Genomic DNA, 18,408 nt, shown 5'->3' with positions numbered 1-18,408 from the left:
ACATGACAGCTTTTTTAGAAGTCAGCTTAAGACCTTTTGTCAATGTTGTGACTTAGTGGCATGTGAATTTATTAATACAGTAAAACATTATCATTAGTGCCTGCTGGTACTTCATAATCATGTTTAAAAACACACAACTTAAAATTACCCCTATTAAAAAGAAACCTCGTTATTTGACAACCATAATGACAAGTAGGTCTTAAAAGCAAATACCTTTATTTACAAAAGTAACAAAACTGGCTATTAACTTCCAGCAACAGGAATTGTATGGGGAGACAAAGAATGTATGGATCAGGGTGATAGAAGGCCATGCAGCCTCTGTCATCAAAATGGTTATATGCCCATGCAGAAGAAATAAGCAAAAATGTTTGCTTATAACATTAAGTGAGATAAAGCAGGATAAAAACTGAATATAAAAGTTTGTTTACACGCAGTAAACGTGAACTGAGCGGTCCATGAACAAGGATAGGAAGTCAAGAAAAAAGAAAATAGTGTTTCAGAGTTGTGCAGTTAAGTGAAATTTAAAATGTTTATTTCTGATTTGTTCAGTATTATGTTCAAAAACAAAACCAAAATTTTCTCAGGTGTTTTATTTTTTACCAGTAATTGTATGTCTGACATGCCTTGTGGTAAGAAACCACAGGCTTGGGAGAAATATCTATTTTTATTTGCTTTTAGCAATATAATATATTTAAGGTCATGGAACATCGGTGAACAGAATAGTTTTGTTTTTTTTTTTTAATTAAATTTTGATTGGGGAGACGAGTTTGAAAACACATTTATTACCAAGATGGGCTTAGAAAAAGTCACCCAGTCTCTCTGAGTTTTCATTTCCTCAGAGAGGAAAAATTGTAATATATATTTGGGTAGTTGGGGAAAGCAGACGCAAAATAATAAAAATGACCAAAAAAAATAAGGTATTGTTTTATTTCAGAACAATGTTAATGCCATTTGATGCCACCTGTTCTTTTTTTGTTAAAGATTTTATTTATTTATTTATGAGAGACATAGAGGGAAAACCCAAGGCACAACTCGATCCCAGGACCCCAGGATCACAACCTGAGCCAAAGGCAGACTCTCAACCACTGAGCCACCCAGGTGTCCCTGATGCCACCTGTTGTATGTGAACATCATTAATTTGGTTGCTGCTGATTAAGGAAAACTGGTTGGCATCTTTGGCAGTGTCCTTGTACACACTGTACATGCTTCCATGTGCATGCAGCTCTGTGCACATACATTATACATACTCTTCCATGCTAATACTGTATAATTATATGTCATAAAAGGCACAAATAGAAGTTCTAAAATTGTTCCTCCCTCACAGCGCAGTGGAATATCTCCTGTGTCTTCTTTGGAGATCACTGATCTAAAGAGCTCGTCTGAGTGGAAGGTTTTATATCTGCATCTCCTTGTTCTTTTTCCTTCTATAGTAGCACCACCAGCCATGTAAAAATTGTCCTTGCTAATTATATGTCTTGTGGGAGCCTTAGAAAAAATAAATCAGAGTACTGTCTCTGCAAATTCTAGCTAACATTTGTTGAGGGCTTCCTCTGTGCCAAGCACCACTCTGAGCACATCGTTTACATAGATCACCTCACTCAATCCATTTAAGCCTGTCAGATGGGTTACTGCTGAGGAAACTGAGGCATAACTAGGTTGAGGAAGGTTTCATGATTAGCAGTGGGGCTGGGGTGTGACCCTGGTGGTCTGGCTCCAAATTCTATGCTCTTAACCACTGTGTTTAAAGTCCAGCATCTGGTCAGCTGTTACATGACTCTCCATTTTATATAAAATTGTCTGACTCGGCCTAAATGACTCAAAACCATCGGCAGTGTATTTTGAATCACCGGGTCAGGACCCAGACAGACAGTTGAGTAAGGCACTGCAGAACTTCAGAACTGGTGGGACAGTGAAAGGCTCTTCTAGCCATGTGGTTCCTACTCTGTTCACCCACAAAGACTTCTGTTCTGAGGTAGGGTTCCGATAAACTCTGAGTCCTGAAAAGATGTGACTCAGGAAATACCTTTCCGGTCTAGGTTTTAATTCTCTTAAGGAACTCTCATTATGTTATAACATGGAAATGGTGTTTGCATGACTATTTTTTGGTCTTTAAATACCTTGTTGTACCTATAATTATTATTTTCCCAAGAATGGAGCTGAAATTGCTTCAAGATGAAAGCATGGTGCTTGTGGGTGGGTGTGCTACTCCGAACTTTAGAACTACAACAGAAATTAGAGGTTCACAAGGTAATTGCTGTGATTATAGTTTTCGTTTTGGCCCCAGACAGGAGCTCTGGAAACACAATATTCTACTAATTTTTTAAATGTACAGTTTGCAAGGCAACACGGAAATTACTGAGGGTATGTACTGTTTCTCCCTCATTTTCTATGAAAGTTCACATCTTACTGATCTTTTGCAGTTGCTTAGGGAATAAACAAACAAGGCACTATTAAAAGGCTTTAAAATTTTTTAATCACTAAATTATTTTAGAAGAAGAATCCCAATTGTAACAGTCCTAGATAGCCACAGATTTTAAACACCTCTGTGTACCTCTATAAACTTCGCATTTCCAGAAAATCCATATCTTTGTAATACATGTCATTTTGTATTCTAAGTAGCGCTACTGCATAGTATTTGCAGAGCACATAATAGATGCTTAATAAGTAGCAGTCCTTTCTTTATCCTAATTGTTGCTAATTTTATGTGTTAGTGGCCATACAATAAACCCTCCAATTTGTTCCATTTCTTTCTTTGCCGTTTCCCCGTTGTCAGAGGTAGGTTATTTCTAGCCTTTTGTACTGTAAAACCTGGTGATGTGTTCCATGGGGTTTCTTTTTTGTTGATTATTGAGGGGGAGTGGTGGTAATTTGGATAGGAATGATCAGGAGTGGGATTACTTGTCAAATGTAAGAGCAGCTTGGTGACTTGGAATACAGTTTATCCTTTAGATCAATTGTAACTATTTCTCTGAAGCCGCTTCATTAATTTTATCACCTTTCCTACTTGTTATAGCTCTATAAGGATAAAGGGACACTTCAGTATTGTTTTACTTGGAATTTAAAAACCAATAATGTGTTTGAAATTATTTGCATATATTTACCATTTTCAGTTTCTCGTGTTGTCTTTTGTCCCTCTATTCTTTTCGCTCTCCGCAGCAGCAAAAGAATTCCACATACTAATTATATGTTACAGATGTCAACTTTGTTCCCTTTTTTGTTGCTGTAATTATTTTTCCCTCCTAGTTCATATCTGTTTTGTTAAAAATTGATTGTAGTCATTTGTCTTCTTTCTAATAATATCTGTTGTCTACCTTGGAAAATCATCAGGCCTCTTTAATACACATATTTTTTGACGCTTAATTTTTGTTAGTTTTTCTTTTTTTTTTAGAGAGAGAGGGTGTGTGTGTGTGTGTGTGTGTGTGCGTGTGCACACGTGTGCACATGCTTGAGCAGTGAGACAGAGAAAATCTGAAGCCTGCTCCATGCCCAGTGCAGAGCCCAGCATGGGGCTCGATCTCAGGTGTCAGAGACCATGATCTGAGTTAAAATCAAGACTCAGACCTTAACCAACTGAGCCCCCCAGGCTCCCCAAACTTTTATTTTCATATATATATATTTAATGGAGTTCCCGGTATTGACGTCCCAACAAACATTGTTCTGTAGGTGTGCCAAAAAAAAAAAGTATTCTGATTTTAATTATTGTTATTTTAATTGAGAATTGCTGAGTTACTAAGCTAATAAATAAGTTTTCTTTAAGATATCCCAGTCTTTGATATTCTGTTGTACATTGAGTGTCTCCAAAAAGGACGTATAGGTAGCCCATAGTATTTTCCAAATTTGTCACAAATTCTTTTTTTCCCAAGAATGCCTTCTGCTATCTCTCTAGAAACCGTTTTCTACAGATCACAGTATGGGAAATGCCGTGTTAATTCACTTTGTTGTTTTTAACCCGATCAGTTCCTTCATGAAAAACAGGCCTTCATTTTTAGTAATCATCTTCATGCAAGTGTGTAACTGGATTTTCTTGATCTCCTCTGTCAAATTAGCTCTGTCATTCTTTGTAAAACACATTACTTTTAACGATAATCAGATCTGCAGTCCACAGCTCTGAGGTTTGCCTTGAAAAATACATATGAGGTGGCGTATGGCACGTATTCCCTTCAAACTTCTGTCCTCAGAAACTGGGCTCATGAGTCTGTAGAAAGCTTAGCATGTGGCATACCTGGGCATGATAACAAGTGGAATCAAATGTGCCTTTGAATTAAACAGATGTGGCAGAAAGAACACAGGTCAAATTTAGAGTTAGACTTTAGAGTGAAAAAGTCAGGTTTTGCCATATATTAGTTTTTTGGCCCTGGACCCTTGTTCTGACTTAAATCTATTAAAAGGCATTAGTAATGCTTGTTTTGTGTAATTGATGGAGTCTTTGGATACCACATTCAAGATGTACTTTTCAAAACATATCTTGGAGGGGAGGAGATACACAGAAAAGGACACAAAAATGACTGGAATTAGAATCTGACACCAAAGCTGTGATTTATCTTTTAATTACATAGAAATCTTAACTATATGTATGGTCTTTCTCTTGAAACCATTCACTGTAACCATGCCAGTTATGATACTTTTAAGAAATTTAAGCCATCTTTCACCTAAAATCTAACAAGGTAAGAGAGTTGAATAGTAATGGCCCTAGGACCTGAAAACGTTGGACTTTCGGGGAATCAGAGCCAGAAGAAATGCACGTGGACCAGTTTTCTAGATTTATTCATCGGGAAGCTGGGAACTTGAGAAGTATGAGGGGCAGAGTCTGATTTACATGTCTGGTGTCCAGGGTGCTGTACCGGGTTCTCTCTGCCTGCTACAAACATCTAGATCTGGGCACATGCAGCCCAGGGATGGGGGTCAGGAAACTGGCTTACAAGGAGGGAATGAAAATAAATACACGTGTAGTATCTTAAAAGATTAAGAGCTACCACTTGTTGGTGATAGAAATGTAAAGAAAAAGTCCTTATGATAAGTGCTCTCATAGCACTAAGGGCTGAAGAGAGAGTCTCAGCAGGACAAGGGTAGGCATTCACAGAAGAGATGGTAAAACCCCATCTTAAGTTTGAGTTGGCAAGATTGTTAAGAAGACAAAAGACAGGAGTATTATTGAGAAAGGAGAGAATTATAGTCACTGGAATAGGAATAGAGACCCCTAAATTTGAGTACCGTTAATTTGGAGTGCTGAGAATTACAAAGCGAGCTGTCCAAGGACAAATGGAGTCTGCGGCAGTAGTGCGGAGTGAGTCAGGAAAGGGCATTGTGTGCCATCTTGTGTTTTCTTCTGGGTTCTAAAGCTAGAGTGATGCCATTAGATTTTTCTTTTAGAAAGGCTGCTCTGGCATGGGTTTGGTGGGTGAGGCTGGGGTCGCTCAGAGACCATTAAGGGATCTGGCTGGGACATGACCACATCCACTTGTACGTAAGGATGTGTGGGATGGGTGTAAGAACCGCTGCAGAGGTAGAAGTGGCAGGATTCCATGACCTGCTGGGCACAGAGGATTAGGCAAGAGGGATGTGACCTGGAGTCTAGCATCTTGATGCCATCCACTGAGGCACTGAGCAGGTATGGAAAAGGGAGGAGTAAGTATTTCTGGAGGAAGCCTTCAGTTTGGGGTGTGGTCCTAGAGGAGGAAGTGGATTGAGCCACAACAGAAGGATTTGCAAGAATTTACGTTAGTGAAATACCCAGCCTGCTGGCTCTTCCCTTTCCAAACTTCTTTACCTTCCCTTCCCAATACAACAGCCAGAGTCACTTTTCTGAAACTTGGGACTAGTCATCTCATTGTTCTAAAACCCCAGTGGCTCTGTATTTAACTAACTATTGCTTTCAGAATAAAAACCAAACTCCAGGCCTTGGCTTTTCCTTCTTGCATGGTCTGGCACCTCTCCAACTCTTTATCCTCTGTGTGGCTTTGGCCACTTGATCTCATGGGTGCTTCTAAACACCAAGCATAGCTCTTCAGAAATGTTGCTGTGCACTCAGTTGTTTTGTCATCCACCATTAAGAAGAGAAAAGTGTCGTTTTTGCCAGGTATCCCTGCATCTGCATGGACCTTGATATGCAGGAGGGGCAGATCATTGTGGATGGATGGGCCCAGTCTTTAGGGGTTCCTGTTCACCCCCTCATGTTCCTCTGCATGGCCTATGTACCCAAGTGACCTTTCTGTAGTCCAGAGCTGGATTAGAAATACCAGGTGTAGGGAAGCTGTCCCTCTTTTCAAAATCAGCTCCTGTTTTCTTTGCTGACCCCAAGGATAGACAGGTCAACCAATTTTTACTTCTCAAGGATTTTTCTACCAGTAACTCTCACTGGTATTTTTCAATAAGTCACTGATACTTTTCAGTGCACCTAGAAGCTTTCACAAGCCTGTGCATCTCCATATGTTGTTGTGATTTGTTATTAACATAAATCCTCTGTGCAGGACACAGGCCAACTATCAGTTTTCATGAAAATGATGCCTGGCGTCAGGCGTTGTAGGTCCTGGCTAATGAAGTCTGTAAAGACTGCGGTTTCTGGGGTACACGTGAAGCTCAGTGGAAAGCCTCTCTGTAGTTTCGGCTAACACCCACAATGCCAAGTACAATATTTAGCAGGTGGATCACCATGAAGTGGTTGATGGCCAGTTTAGGCCTGGCCTGCTTGGGTGGCACAACCTCAGGTAGCTACAGATTGACTTCTTCAACTTTGCTTCATGTCCTGTCCCCTCCTTGAAGAGCTACTTGGGTTTTCAAGCAAAGCACTACTGTCAGTTCCTCTTTGGTTCCTTCACAGAGAACTCCTGGAATGGGAAGGAAAAGGGTTTTGAAGTTGCCTAGTCCCCTGATTAATAAATCCCTGGCTGATTTTTTATTATTTTTAAGTCATCCCTACACCCAACATGGGGCTTGAATCCACAACCCCAAGATCAAAAGTCGCATCCCCCACTGACCAAGCCAGCTAGACGCTCCCTGGCTGATTTTTTTTATTAAGGTTCCTTTATCCTATGGACCCCACTGTGTCACATTGGAAGGTTAGAGAGCACAACACTTATGGGTACAGCTTTAGTGTCTGGAAGACTATTCATGAGAGACACAGAGAGAGAGAGAAAGGCAGAGACACAGGCAGAGGGAGAAGCAGGCTCCATGCAGGGAGCCCGATGTGGGACTCGATCCCGGGTCTCCAGGATCACACCCTGGGTTGCAGGCGGCGCTAAACCGCTGCACCACCAGGGCTGCTCTGAAAGACCCGATTTTGAATCTCAGCTCTATCTCTGACTTAGCTGCAGGATCTGGGACCATTCTGAGCTTCAGTCTCCTTATCTATAAAGTATGGGTAAGACAGGCTTTCTTAATGGTTACTGTGAGGATTAAATAAAATATTATGTATAAAAACACGACTGTGTTATTTTTATCCTTATACTCATCAATATGGGGAACAGAGGAGGCAGGAATGAGCAAGTACTAGAATCTGAGGACAGGGAGGGAAAGGAAGAGAGGAAGGAAACACCTGTGTGTGTCATGTGAGGAAGGCAGGCGAGCCAAGGAGGATGATGAACCCGACCACAATCACAGGGCCAGGAAGTGATGCGGAGTCTCTCTGGCCTCCGTTCCTGTGCTCTCACCATCCTATCGTACTTCTCCTCAGGATGGTGCCCAGCTCCACCACTAGGTTCTGCTTCTTCCAAGTCCATGGATAAACACCTGGATCTGTTGACAGGTGGTAGTTAAATGCTAGTTACCTGGTGGTACTAGTGCCAGATGGCATGGAGCCAACAAGGACTCTTGGTGTTAGGAGCAGAGCATGAGCAAGACTTGGCTTAGCCCTTTGAGGATGGGTTGGGGTCTCATCACAGAATGGATGCAGTGGCTGTGCTTCTTTATGACGACCCGACTGACCAACCTTAAGGGTCTGGAAGGAGAGTTCTTCACTTCCTTTGTTCACATTGCTGGATCCTGAAAGCGCAGGAGGCAGAGTAGTTTACCAAAAAGAGTACCGAATATGAAAACGAACCAGGCCCTCCCTTCGCTCAGAGGGCAGTTGTTTCCGTCTCTGGGTCTGCTCGTCCCATCTGCAGGACGAGAAGCCGTGGGGGTGGAGGGAGGCAGGCCCTACAGCCTGCTCAGCTGCCTCTGCCTACATTGCACATTGGACTTTTGTTAGGCTGCCTTTGCAGACTCGGTGGCTTTCATCAAGTGGGGGAAGTGTGTTTCATCAAGGTCCTTGGCCTTCACAAAGAAATTGTAATGATTTCATCTGTACTTCATAGATGTGACTGACTTGCCAAACAGGATGAGCGCCAGGGAGATGAGAAAATGAGTATTTCTATATGCATCACCCAAGCAAAAACTAAGTGCTGCTGTATTGACATTACTTAAGATGGTACTTCCTTCAAGTGATTGGAATAAATACTTGTTTTTTTAAATAAAAAGTTCATGAGGCATAAATGGTAGCATTTTGGTGAGCCTTGGTCTTTTCTATACACGTTTAGTTTAGATGCTTTTAAGATAGAGGCAGAGTCATTTGATTGACATTTATTGAGCCCCTCCACTGGCCTGGCATAGACCCTGCCCAAAGATGTTTACATACCTAATGGTAATTTATGCATACTCAGCGAAGTGGACTTGTGTGAGTTAAAGTTTTATGCAGTGCCTTCTCTTTGGATTGGAAAGTTGATAGGTTGGTGATATTTTCATGCAGGGAATAGAGCCTTAGAATCGGTCAGGAAATATTGCCAAAGGTGTTACATTGAGTGTTTGCTACAGACCTGAACTGCGAAGTAACTTACCAAGTTGGTCTAAATCCTTAGCATAGGGATCTTTTAGTGTCTGTGGGTCAAATCCCACCCCATGCCACCCTTCTGCCATAGGTACAGTAGAGGATGTTAAAGTATCTGATTGAAATCTGTATGAGCATCAGAGGATCTGAATCTTGACACCTTTTCTGATCTAAAATAACACATAAACAGGTTAAAACCTGTATTTGTGGATGACCTGTCAACTTTCTGTTTTTTGGCTAGGTTATGCAAATCAAATTTTATTTTAAGTTGATCATTTCCCCTTGCTTAGCAGCCTCATTCAATCCGTATTAATCTTGAAACTAACAAACGATAACATCTTTACCTCTTCCTTTCATATATGCAGCTGCCACCATGTCTCCCTTTCCCCCATTTGCAGGTTCTTTGTGCTGTTGCTAACTCATCAAACCCCATCCCAACTGCTGGTGTGGTGTAGCTGTCACACAGAGTGATTCTCGGGCCCAGTACATCGACATCTCAAGTTAATAAGGGCTGCGCATCCAACATTTGAACTAAACACTGAAAGGAAAAAGAGCAGGCTAGGCCCCCTTAGAACTAGGGAAGAGCTTTGAGAATAGAGTTTCGGTTGTTGCCAAGATCTGAGGTGGGAACAGGCTTGATGGGTTCAGAAAGATCACAGGTATGGTGTAGACATGAGTGTAGAGAGTGTGGGAACAGAAGTCTGAGGGCAGCAGAACTGGATCACATAGGGCCTTGCAGGCAGCAGGGAGGGACCTGGATTTCATTGTAAGAACAGGCACTTCATTCATCCTTCTTTCCTCCGTGTGTGTGTGTGTGTGTGTGTGTGTGTGTGTGTGTGTTCTCGTGTGGTCCTTTCATTCAATTTAGCAAATTCTAACTGAGCGCCTTTTATGTACAGAAACAAACATGTAAGTGTTATCCTTACAGAGCTGTTGGTTGGTTGGGTAGGGGAAGAGATATAGGCACCTAAACATTTAAAATCCAAGGTAAGGTGAGTATTGGTTTTTTCTACACACCTTTAATTCTAGATGGAATGATATGAGGTGTGGGTTAAGCCCTAGGGTAACAAAGATTAATAGTTTTTTTTAATAACTTCCTTCATCGGTCTTATTAAAAGCAGTGCCAAGCTCCCCATGTATTCTAGCAAAGGGCTCTGTCGTTGTTTTGCGGTGGCAGGTAGAAGGGAGGGAGGGAGCATGCAGTCAGGGAGCCAGAGGTGGATGCAGTGTTTGGTTGCACACTTGACCGGCACCTGGCCCGGAGTAGCGTTCAGTATGTGCCAAGCACAGTTACTAGGTGAGCGAGTAAATGATGATGATGCAAAAACCCAAGTTGGATGATCGTCAGAGCAAATACTTGTATCATTTGCCTTGCCTGATCCCTCTTCTTTTTTGAGCTAATGGGTATTTTCTATTGTCATTCCCCGCTGGCACCTTTATTCACAGTGCTCTGCATTGTCACATTGGATGACTTTCTGGGTTTATTCCTGACTCACATTATAATTATACACTTATGCATTCTAGTGTATGGGCCCTTATGACAGATAAATAATGAATGTATCGATTTGGCTGTGAGCCTGCATGAGAACTTCTGTCTTGGTTTCATCCTCAGAGGCCTTATGCCAATGTTAATTAGGCATCCAGCCTCTCCGGGTAGCCTGAGCACTTTGCTCCCTGGTCCTCCCTCCTCCCTGCAAGGTAGTGTGATTGCTCGGTAAGGTGAAGAAGGCTGAGGCAGTCAGGTATGAACCAGAATTAGACCAAAGTAGCCTTCCCATGCTTTCTTTCCCTGTTACAGGAATTACACAGAAGAACGTTTGCTTTGTGGTGATTAGGGGACAAATTCCCTCTCTGAAAACAACTGAAAAGTGATAAAATGGAACCCCCCCACACCTTTTTATTGAGTGAACAAAACTTTTTGTCAGCAAAGAAATCGCTCTGCTAGTAGGAGTACTTGCCTCAAAGATTTTTTACTGTCACTGCCCCCAAAAGTTTTAGGAATTTCTCTCTTAGAATCACCTTTAGAGGTGAGGATGATGATAGCCTCTACAAGGCTTTGTGCTAGCGGCTTCCAGGTGTACATTAATACATTCAGTGCTTGGCATTCCGGGAAAGGAGGTGTGATGGCTGTCTACCTCACATATCTCATAAGAAATTATGTGCTGTTATCTTACTGACAACCACAGTTTCCTTTCTAAGTGTATGCAGAAGATTTAGCTCCAAAGACTAATGTGTTTATTCATAAAAATTACATTTATCTAAAACAAATTTTTCCCACTCAAATGTTGAAAAGAAGGTGTCATAGACTTAGGAAGTAATTCTGAATTGGAAAATCTTACTGAATAATGACAACAGGGTTATTGTTGTTCATTTAACATAAGCATATCCTATTTTAATGAAAAAATTTTCTTAAGAGAGTTGCTAGAATAACTATTTTAAGATAGAAAACTAATTTGGAATGTGTAAGTTCTGTCTTTCCCACTAAACCATCACTTTTGGTACCATATAGTCTTACCTCTTATACCTGTGTGACTGTTCAGACGTGTCACATATACAGCCATTTAAACTGAGGCTATTCAAAACCATCAATATTTGATGGTTTACAAAGGATTACAGAGGGCCATATTCTGAGTGCAAAATTTTTTTTGTTTAGCCATTTTCAAGGCAAGTCTTAAAATTGCATACTTTGCTGTTTTGAATCTTAGGTACGGAGGAATTCATTTTTTCAAGCATTTATTTCATTTCATAAGCATTTTTGAGCATCTGCCATCTGCTGGGCCCTGGGAATGAGCATTTAGCCATGAACAGGTTACACAGGCCCTTCATAGAGGTTTTATACAGGGAGATAAATACAATAAAGATAAACAAGTCATTAATGGGATCATTTCAGGGTGTGGTAGTGCAGTGGAAAAGCCAGCATGAAAGTGCAGGAGAGAGTAACCAGGCGGGCTGAGGGCGAGCACTGCTTCAGGTTGACCAGAAAAGGGCCCTTGGAGGAAGGGGCTTTTAATCTGAGGCCTATGTAAGAAGAAGGTCAGCCATGGGTAGCACCTAGGGAAGAGCATTCGGGCAAAGAGGTCAGCTCATGCAGATACCCTGAGCTAGCAAGAAGCACGGTTGGATCCCTGTGCATCTCTGAGGGATGCCACCTGTCCTGGACTGGAAGGAAAAGGTTCTGGAAGGAAAAGGTTCCATGTCCTACCCTGAGTGACCTCAGACTCTTGGGGAAGTTTGCATTCTTATGTCTCATTTGCATAATACTTCTGAATCCCTCTGATTGCCGGCTCTAATGTAAGGCCTCCATTGGCATGGCTTCTCTCCCAACTTGGCAACAGCATGTGTCTTCCTGTTCAGATGACCAGACTTGTTAGGACTGTGCATGAAATAACAATGAAGAGTCTCCATATCCAGGTCAGAAATGCTTTTCTACATTAAAGCCCTGGCTCCTTAGTAAGGTAGAAAATGCAAAGTTGCTGTATTACAGAATTTAGGATAGGGAGAGTGCTATTCTATGATTAGAGATCAGCATGTTCTCTTGGATTCGTTTGTTGGTTTATCCTCCCTCCCCCTCTACCACATGTACCTTTTGAATTATTTAAAAATTCAAAAAATTCGGGGATCCCTGGGTGGCTCAGCCGTTTGGCGCCTGCCTTTGTCCCAGGGCACGATCCTAGAGTCCCGGGATCGAGTCCCGCGTTGGGCTCCCGGCATGGAGCCTGCTTCTCCCTCCTGTGTCTCTGCCTCTCTCTCTCTCTCTCTCTCTCTATCATAAATAAATAAGTAAATCTTTTTTAAAAATCTCAAAAAATTCAAGTATATGGACTGAAGATGCATACTTAGTCCATATACTAACATTGGGAAATATAATAATTTCATAGCCTGTATCCTCTCCCCCTTTCCTCTTAGCCTTTATTTAATTTTATGCATATGACATTCGAGAGGATATCACTGCAGGTGTTACTTGTCTGGCAGTTGAGGGAATGGCACTTTGTACCACGTTTAGACATGGGTTATTCTGGAGGGCAGCCCTGTCTGAACAGCAGTGTCCCCTGGTTCTCTTAAACATGGGGCCTGTAAAAGTACATTTCACTGGGCTGCTTTTTGCCAGTGGCCAAATGCTAGAGTGGAAAAAGAGAAGTGTTACCCAGACCTAACTGTGTCTGTAGCTGTCGAATGCGGATGTTATTAATAACCTTTAAAAGTATGAACGTGAACTTTACACCCTGTTAGTTTATAGACAGGCTGGTAAAAATTCAACATATTCTGAGACTTTTCCCAAAGGGGGGAAAAAAAAGGAAGCAGATAGCTAGTCTCATAAAATGTTATGGCTGGAATCTTCTACATCCCTTTACTCCTTTGGACTCATGAACTCTCTGTGCAAGGACATTCAAACCCACTCATTAATTTCTCTCTGAGTAGAGACATCTTTATGTGGTCATCATTCCTCAAGGCTGAACGGATAGGTTCTTTTCTCCCAGAAGATCTTTTTTTTTTTTCTTTTTCCCTTTCTCAGAAATAATTAAGAAATGGTAAGATGCAGAGGGAACACGGGCACACATTCATGCTACTGTGGGTAGGTGATGTGGTTGAAAAAGCATAGACCGGTTCTTCTCTTACTTGATGTGTGCCACTTGGCAAGAAAGCTGTTTTACTTCTCAAAAGCTGGAGGTTTTTCGCCAAAAAAAAAAAAAAAAAGATGGCAAGAATATGGATAGAAAACAAAATAAAGGGTAGCTATTGTTGGCATTGTTTTTTAAATCTCCTTCCCACAAAAGCAATTCATCAAAAGATAAACCCATTAGATTCAGTCTCTTAAATGAATGCTTACTTGCACTTCATTTGCATTACTTTCTTTCCCTTGAATACTGCTAACACCCTAAATGGCTTCTAATTTCTTAACTCAGATTTGTCTCTGAAAACAGGTGGGTGGACAGCCCGCCCACACACACACACTCACACACTCCAACCCCATTAAGATGAGGCTCTATTTTTAGATCCAGTTCATCACACACATCACAGGAATGCAGCACTGGGTAGCAGTTAGGAGGTCAGGTTCTGTTGTTCAGAGTCCTGCTCTGCTGTCTTGGGCAAGCTGAACTTTCTAAGCCTCTATTTGCCTCATCTATAAAATGAATTTAGTAACAGTACTTCTGTCACAGAGTTTTCATGAGCATTACATGAGGCAGTCTGTATAAACCTCAGCACCCTTTATGCCATACTAAGCATTTATTAAAATGGTAGTTCTCTTCCTTCTTTCCTCTAGAGTACAAATCTCAACTCTTTGAAGTAACTCAAACTTTGTCTCTCATGAAGCTGTCTTGTAAAACACTGTTTCGTTCGTTAAGTGTGGCATACGCTATCATAGTGTTAGATGAGATGGTCATGGGTACTAACCAGATGAGCATTTTATATGGTTAGAGATACACAGTGATTTTTAGGATATCTTCTGTTATTGGTAAATGGTCTTGGTTTTCCACTTAGAACAGTTCCGGACAATGTAGCAGATGTGAATGGGTTTAAAGAAAAAATATATATTTTTAAAGATTTTATTTCTTTATTTGACAGAGAAAACACAGCAGGGGGAGGGGCAGGGGGAGAAGCAGACTTCCCACTGAGCAGAGAGCCTGATGTGGGGCTCAATCCCAGGACCCTCAGATCATGACCTGAGCTGAAGGCAGATGCTTAACCAACCGAGCCACTCAGGTGCCCCTAAAGAAAAATATTAAACAGAAGTGCATGTGGGACATGGCTGTGACAGATGTGTGCAGGTGGATTTTAAGCAGTGGGCGTGGTGGACACCGTGTCGCACTTGCAGTTCCAAAACCCCGGCTTTCACCCCAGTGTTTGTTAAATTTGAGATTCGATAGACATTAGTGTGAGAAGTGACTTCAGCACCATCTGGCTCTCTGACTTCGGACAACTTAATTAATCTTTCCCTCCCTGCCTACTTCCCTTTCTACAAATATTTATTGAAAGCCTATCACATTTCCTTATCTTAAACATGTAGTTGCTGCTTTATGAGGTTTTTGTGAAGAAGGAATGCAAAGAGACAAGAAAGTCAAAGCATATGTATCTTGCCTCCTTGGTACTTCTGCTCTAGCAAGCTTATGCCTGGTGTAGCAGGTGCTCGGGCAGCTTTATTCTTGTGTTACTCAGGATGTGTGTCTTAAGTGATATAATCCCCACTGCAGCCAGCTTGGGGCAAGAGGAATGTATTGTCTGGTGTACTCAGTCTACAGGAAGCTTAGTGACCTGTGTGCCGTGGGTACAGCTGGAAATCAGGACTCCCATGCCACCAGGACCTTCTGCACTCTTGTGTCTGGTGCTGCATGTGTGTTACCATTCTCTCTGGCCAGATTGTTCCACATAGCTGGAAACAGAACCCATGATAGGCCCCAGGTTCACCTCCCCATAAAGGATCTACACCTTGCAGTCCTAGTCCCCAAGCCCAGAAGTCCTGTGAGGAGCCAGAGCCCAGCATGGGTCAGGTGCCCACCCTGCCAGCCACAGTTCACAACTGGAGCCAAGGAAAAACAGCAAGCGGCCAGTTGAGGCACAGGATTAGAGTGGCAGGAAAGACCATCTTACAGGACAAGGGAGTGACCCTTGCCGGCTGCCGGTGCATTTACCCTCTTGTGTCTTCTGTGACTCAGGGGTGAGACTTACCCTCAGTGGCCTTCCATCTTCTCCTCTGCAGTTCTGAGGTTTAGATGATGTCATGAGTGTGAGTGTAATTGATCTTAAATTTTATGTCAATAAGTTCATTTATTACTGCTGTTACTGCACGTGCCCTCCAGTCTTGACACCCCAACCAGGGGGTTCCCAGTCTCTGGATCATTGACCCTCTGGGAAGCAAAGAGGAGTTTAAAGAAGTTTGGCCAGTGTACCATGTGTATATCTATATTGAATACAACCCTTTTTAAATTTGATTTTGAATCAAAATGCGCATTATGCAAAGAGTACAAATCCTAAGTGCACAGTCCTCACAAACGGAGCACAATTGCATATCCAGCCCCTGGATTAAGAATCAACAGTGACAGTCCCCTAGGTCCTCCCCTAACTTTTATAGCACAAGATTGATGTAGATGTGTTTATTCTCCATCTAAGAACTCATTTAAAAGCATTACCAGCATCCTGGTAGCGTTTTCCATGCTGTCCTTTTTCAGTAAACAGAATTTTAAAATACAGCTGGCCTTATGTCCTAATTTTTTTTGATAGTAAAAGAAATCCTCAGGTCACTCTCATTACACCCTTTTAGATGTTTTCTTCCTAGCTGAAATTGCCATCAGGTGATAAGATGTGTTCGAAGGGTTCCTTGGATATGTGTCATTCACATCTTACGCTGACATATGTCCCTTCCTGGGTACCAACCTCTCTTGAATGAAAGAAGCAAGTATCTTAAGTGTCCTGTATTTTCTTTCCCGTGCAGAGCTTGGGGTGATAACTGACTGACCACCATGTTGTCAGCTTCACCCAACACTGAGCTTTGTAGAACAACTGTGCATTTACCCTCCGAACAGGACTCCTCGGATCCTGGGCACTTCTAGTCTCAGAGATGGTTCACTGTTCATAAATATGTCAGCTTGCTATCACTGTGGCAACTCAGCAAAACAAATGCCATCATGAATGAGTTTTAATTTGCCAAGTTTTCCAACATCTTTTCCCCCCTCGTTTTTCTCTTTTAGGCTCTAGACCAAGATAGAACAGCCTTGCAGAAAGTGAAGAAGTCTGTAAAAGCAATATATAATTCCGGTCAAGGTAAGTACTTACCAGAGCAGACAGAATGAATTATATATAATGTCTACAGTTTTTCTCTGTTATGTATAAGATGCTATGTTTATAGGGGACTTGATACAAAAGGAAAAACAAGTAAGTCAAAGAAATTTAGCTTTTCTCTTTTTTCTGTTTCTTCTCAGTCTGCACCAGTTATGTTTCCAAAGTAGAACAATTAAGGAACCTGAGTTGCAAGGGGTTTTATTTAAAAGAAAAAATTTTTTTGACTTTTTTTCTTTTTTCAAGATTTTATTTATTTATTCATGAGAGACACACTGAGAGGCAGAGACATAGGCAGAAGGAGAAGCAGGCTTCCTGCAGGGAGCCTAATGCGGGACTCAATCCTGGGACCCTGGGATCATGACCTGAGCCAAAGGCAGACACTTATCCACTGAGCCACCCAGGAGTCCCTGACTTATTTATTTGAGAGAGAGCACAAGCAGGGGAGTAGCGGGAGAAGCAGACTCCCCACTGAGCAGGGACCCTGATGTGGGGCTCCATCCGAAGACCCTGAGATCACGACCCAAGCCTAAGGTAGACACTGAACCACCTGAGCCACCCAGGCACCCCTGCAGTGGGTTTTGGTATACATTTATTTTTATTTTATTTTTTTTTAAGATTTTATTTATTTATTCATAAGAGAGAGAGGCAGAGACACAGGCAGAGAGAGAAAAGCAGGCTCCATGGGGGGAGCCCAACGTGGGACTCGATCCCGGATCTCTGGGATCAGGCCCTGGGCCGAAGGCAGCGCTAAACCGCTGAGCCACCCAGGCTGCCCTTAGTATACATTTAAAAACTCAGCAGACCTAACGGAATTTTGCTACAAGTGACCTGGGAGATACTCAGCATCTCATGTGGAGTTGGTGGTCAGTCTTTAATTTCAAGGCCTCAGTGAAGCACACAAGGATCTTCCCTTCTGCAGGTACCTGTAACATTTGGAAATCAGTATTGGTGCTGGGTGTGGGGTAAGAGAGGGGATGGGGTGAACTGAAGCCTGGACACCCCTACAAACCCAAGTCTATCCAGTGGCCGAGGGCGTACCCAGTAACCTGTGTCACTAAATGTTTTAGCTGGGTCTGGTGACTTTGTCATCTTGGCAACAAAAGTATGTTGTCCGGGGATAAGAAGAAGTAAACCTAGTTAAGATAAACAATGACTAACCACAAGAAAGCGTAGGTTCCATCGCCCCAGGGAAGGAGAGGAGAGGCTTGGAAATGTAAAATGGGTTTCAAGGTCTCTGACTCACCTCTTTTGTTATCATGACCGTGGTTACCAGCTCGCTTACCCAGAGATAAGGTCTGAGAAATCAGTTGTCTGGAGCATAACAAACCCCGAGGGGAATGGCAACAAGAGTCTACTGGAAAGAGCATAGGCTTTGAAGTTGCACCAGTGTGGATTTGTACCCTCACCCTGCCCTGTACTAACAGTATGACCTTAAGATGGTTAGAAGTAACGAGCTTTTTTTCTTTGAATCTTCGTCTTCGCTGTAAAAAAGAGATTGTGGTATTACAGGGCTAGTGAAGGGACATAATGAGTGAATATCTATAGAGGGAGTTCAGTAAATGCCATACATTCATATTTTATTTTATTTATAGTCGTACTCATAATTGTCATGTTGAACACTGAGAAAGGGAAAACCCAACCGTCAGACGCTCTATGGCCCTTCCCTCCTTATCAGACCTGGGAATCAGTAGTGTCAGTGAGCTGGAAACCTAATTGTCTCTTGTCTTTTTCAAAGCCCTTGGGCCTAATTGTTAATATGTTCTGTATCCTGGTTCCTTAATACCTCTAATTTCTTTATATTCAAGAACCCACTAACTCCTAATTAAGATAGA

General features: G+C 42.1%; 1 protein-coding gene across 4 annotated transcripts in view; it reads left to right on the top strand.

Moving 5' to 3' along the window:
• The window catches only part of ASAP1 (ArfGAP with SH3 domain, ankyrin repeat and PH domain 1), a 357,363-nt gene that overhangs the window by 182,924 nt on the left and 156,031 nt on the right, over positions 1–18,408 (top strand). For all 4 annotated transcript variants that reach the window (XM_038555531.1, XM_038555529.1, XM_038555530.1 and 1 more), the window contains exon 4: positions 16,486–16,558. In XM_038555531.1, coding sequence (XP_038411459.1) covers positions 16,486–16,558 — 73 coding nt within the window. The remainder of the gene's footprint in view (positions 1–16,485; positions 16,559–18,408) is intronic.

The sequence above is a fragment of the Canis lupus genome, chromosome 13 (assembly GCF_011100685.1).
Source record: "Canis lupus familiaris isolate Mischka breed German Shepherd chromosome 13, alternate assembly UU_Cfam_GSD_1.0, whole genome shotgun sequence".
Taxonomy (NCBI): domain Eukaryota; kingdom Metazoa; phylum Chordata; class Mammalia; order Carnivora; family Canidae; genus Canis; species Canis lupus.
Note: the sequence above shows the minus strand (reverse complement) of the source record. Positions and strands in the feature narration are given on the sequence as shown.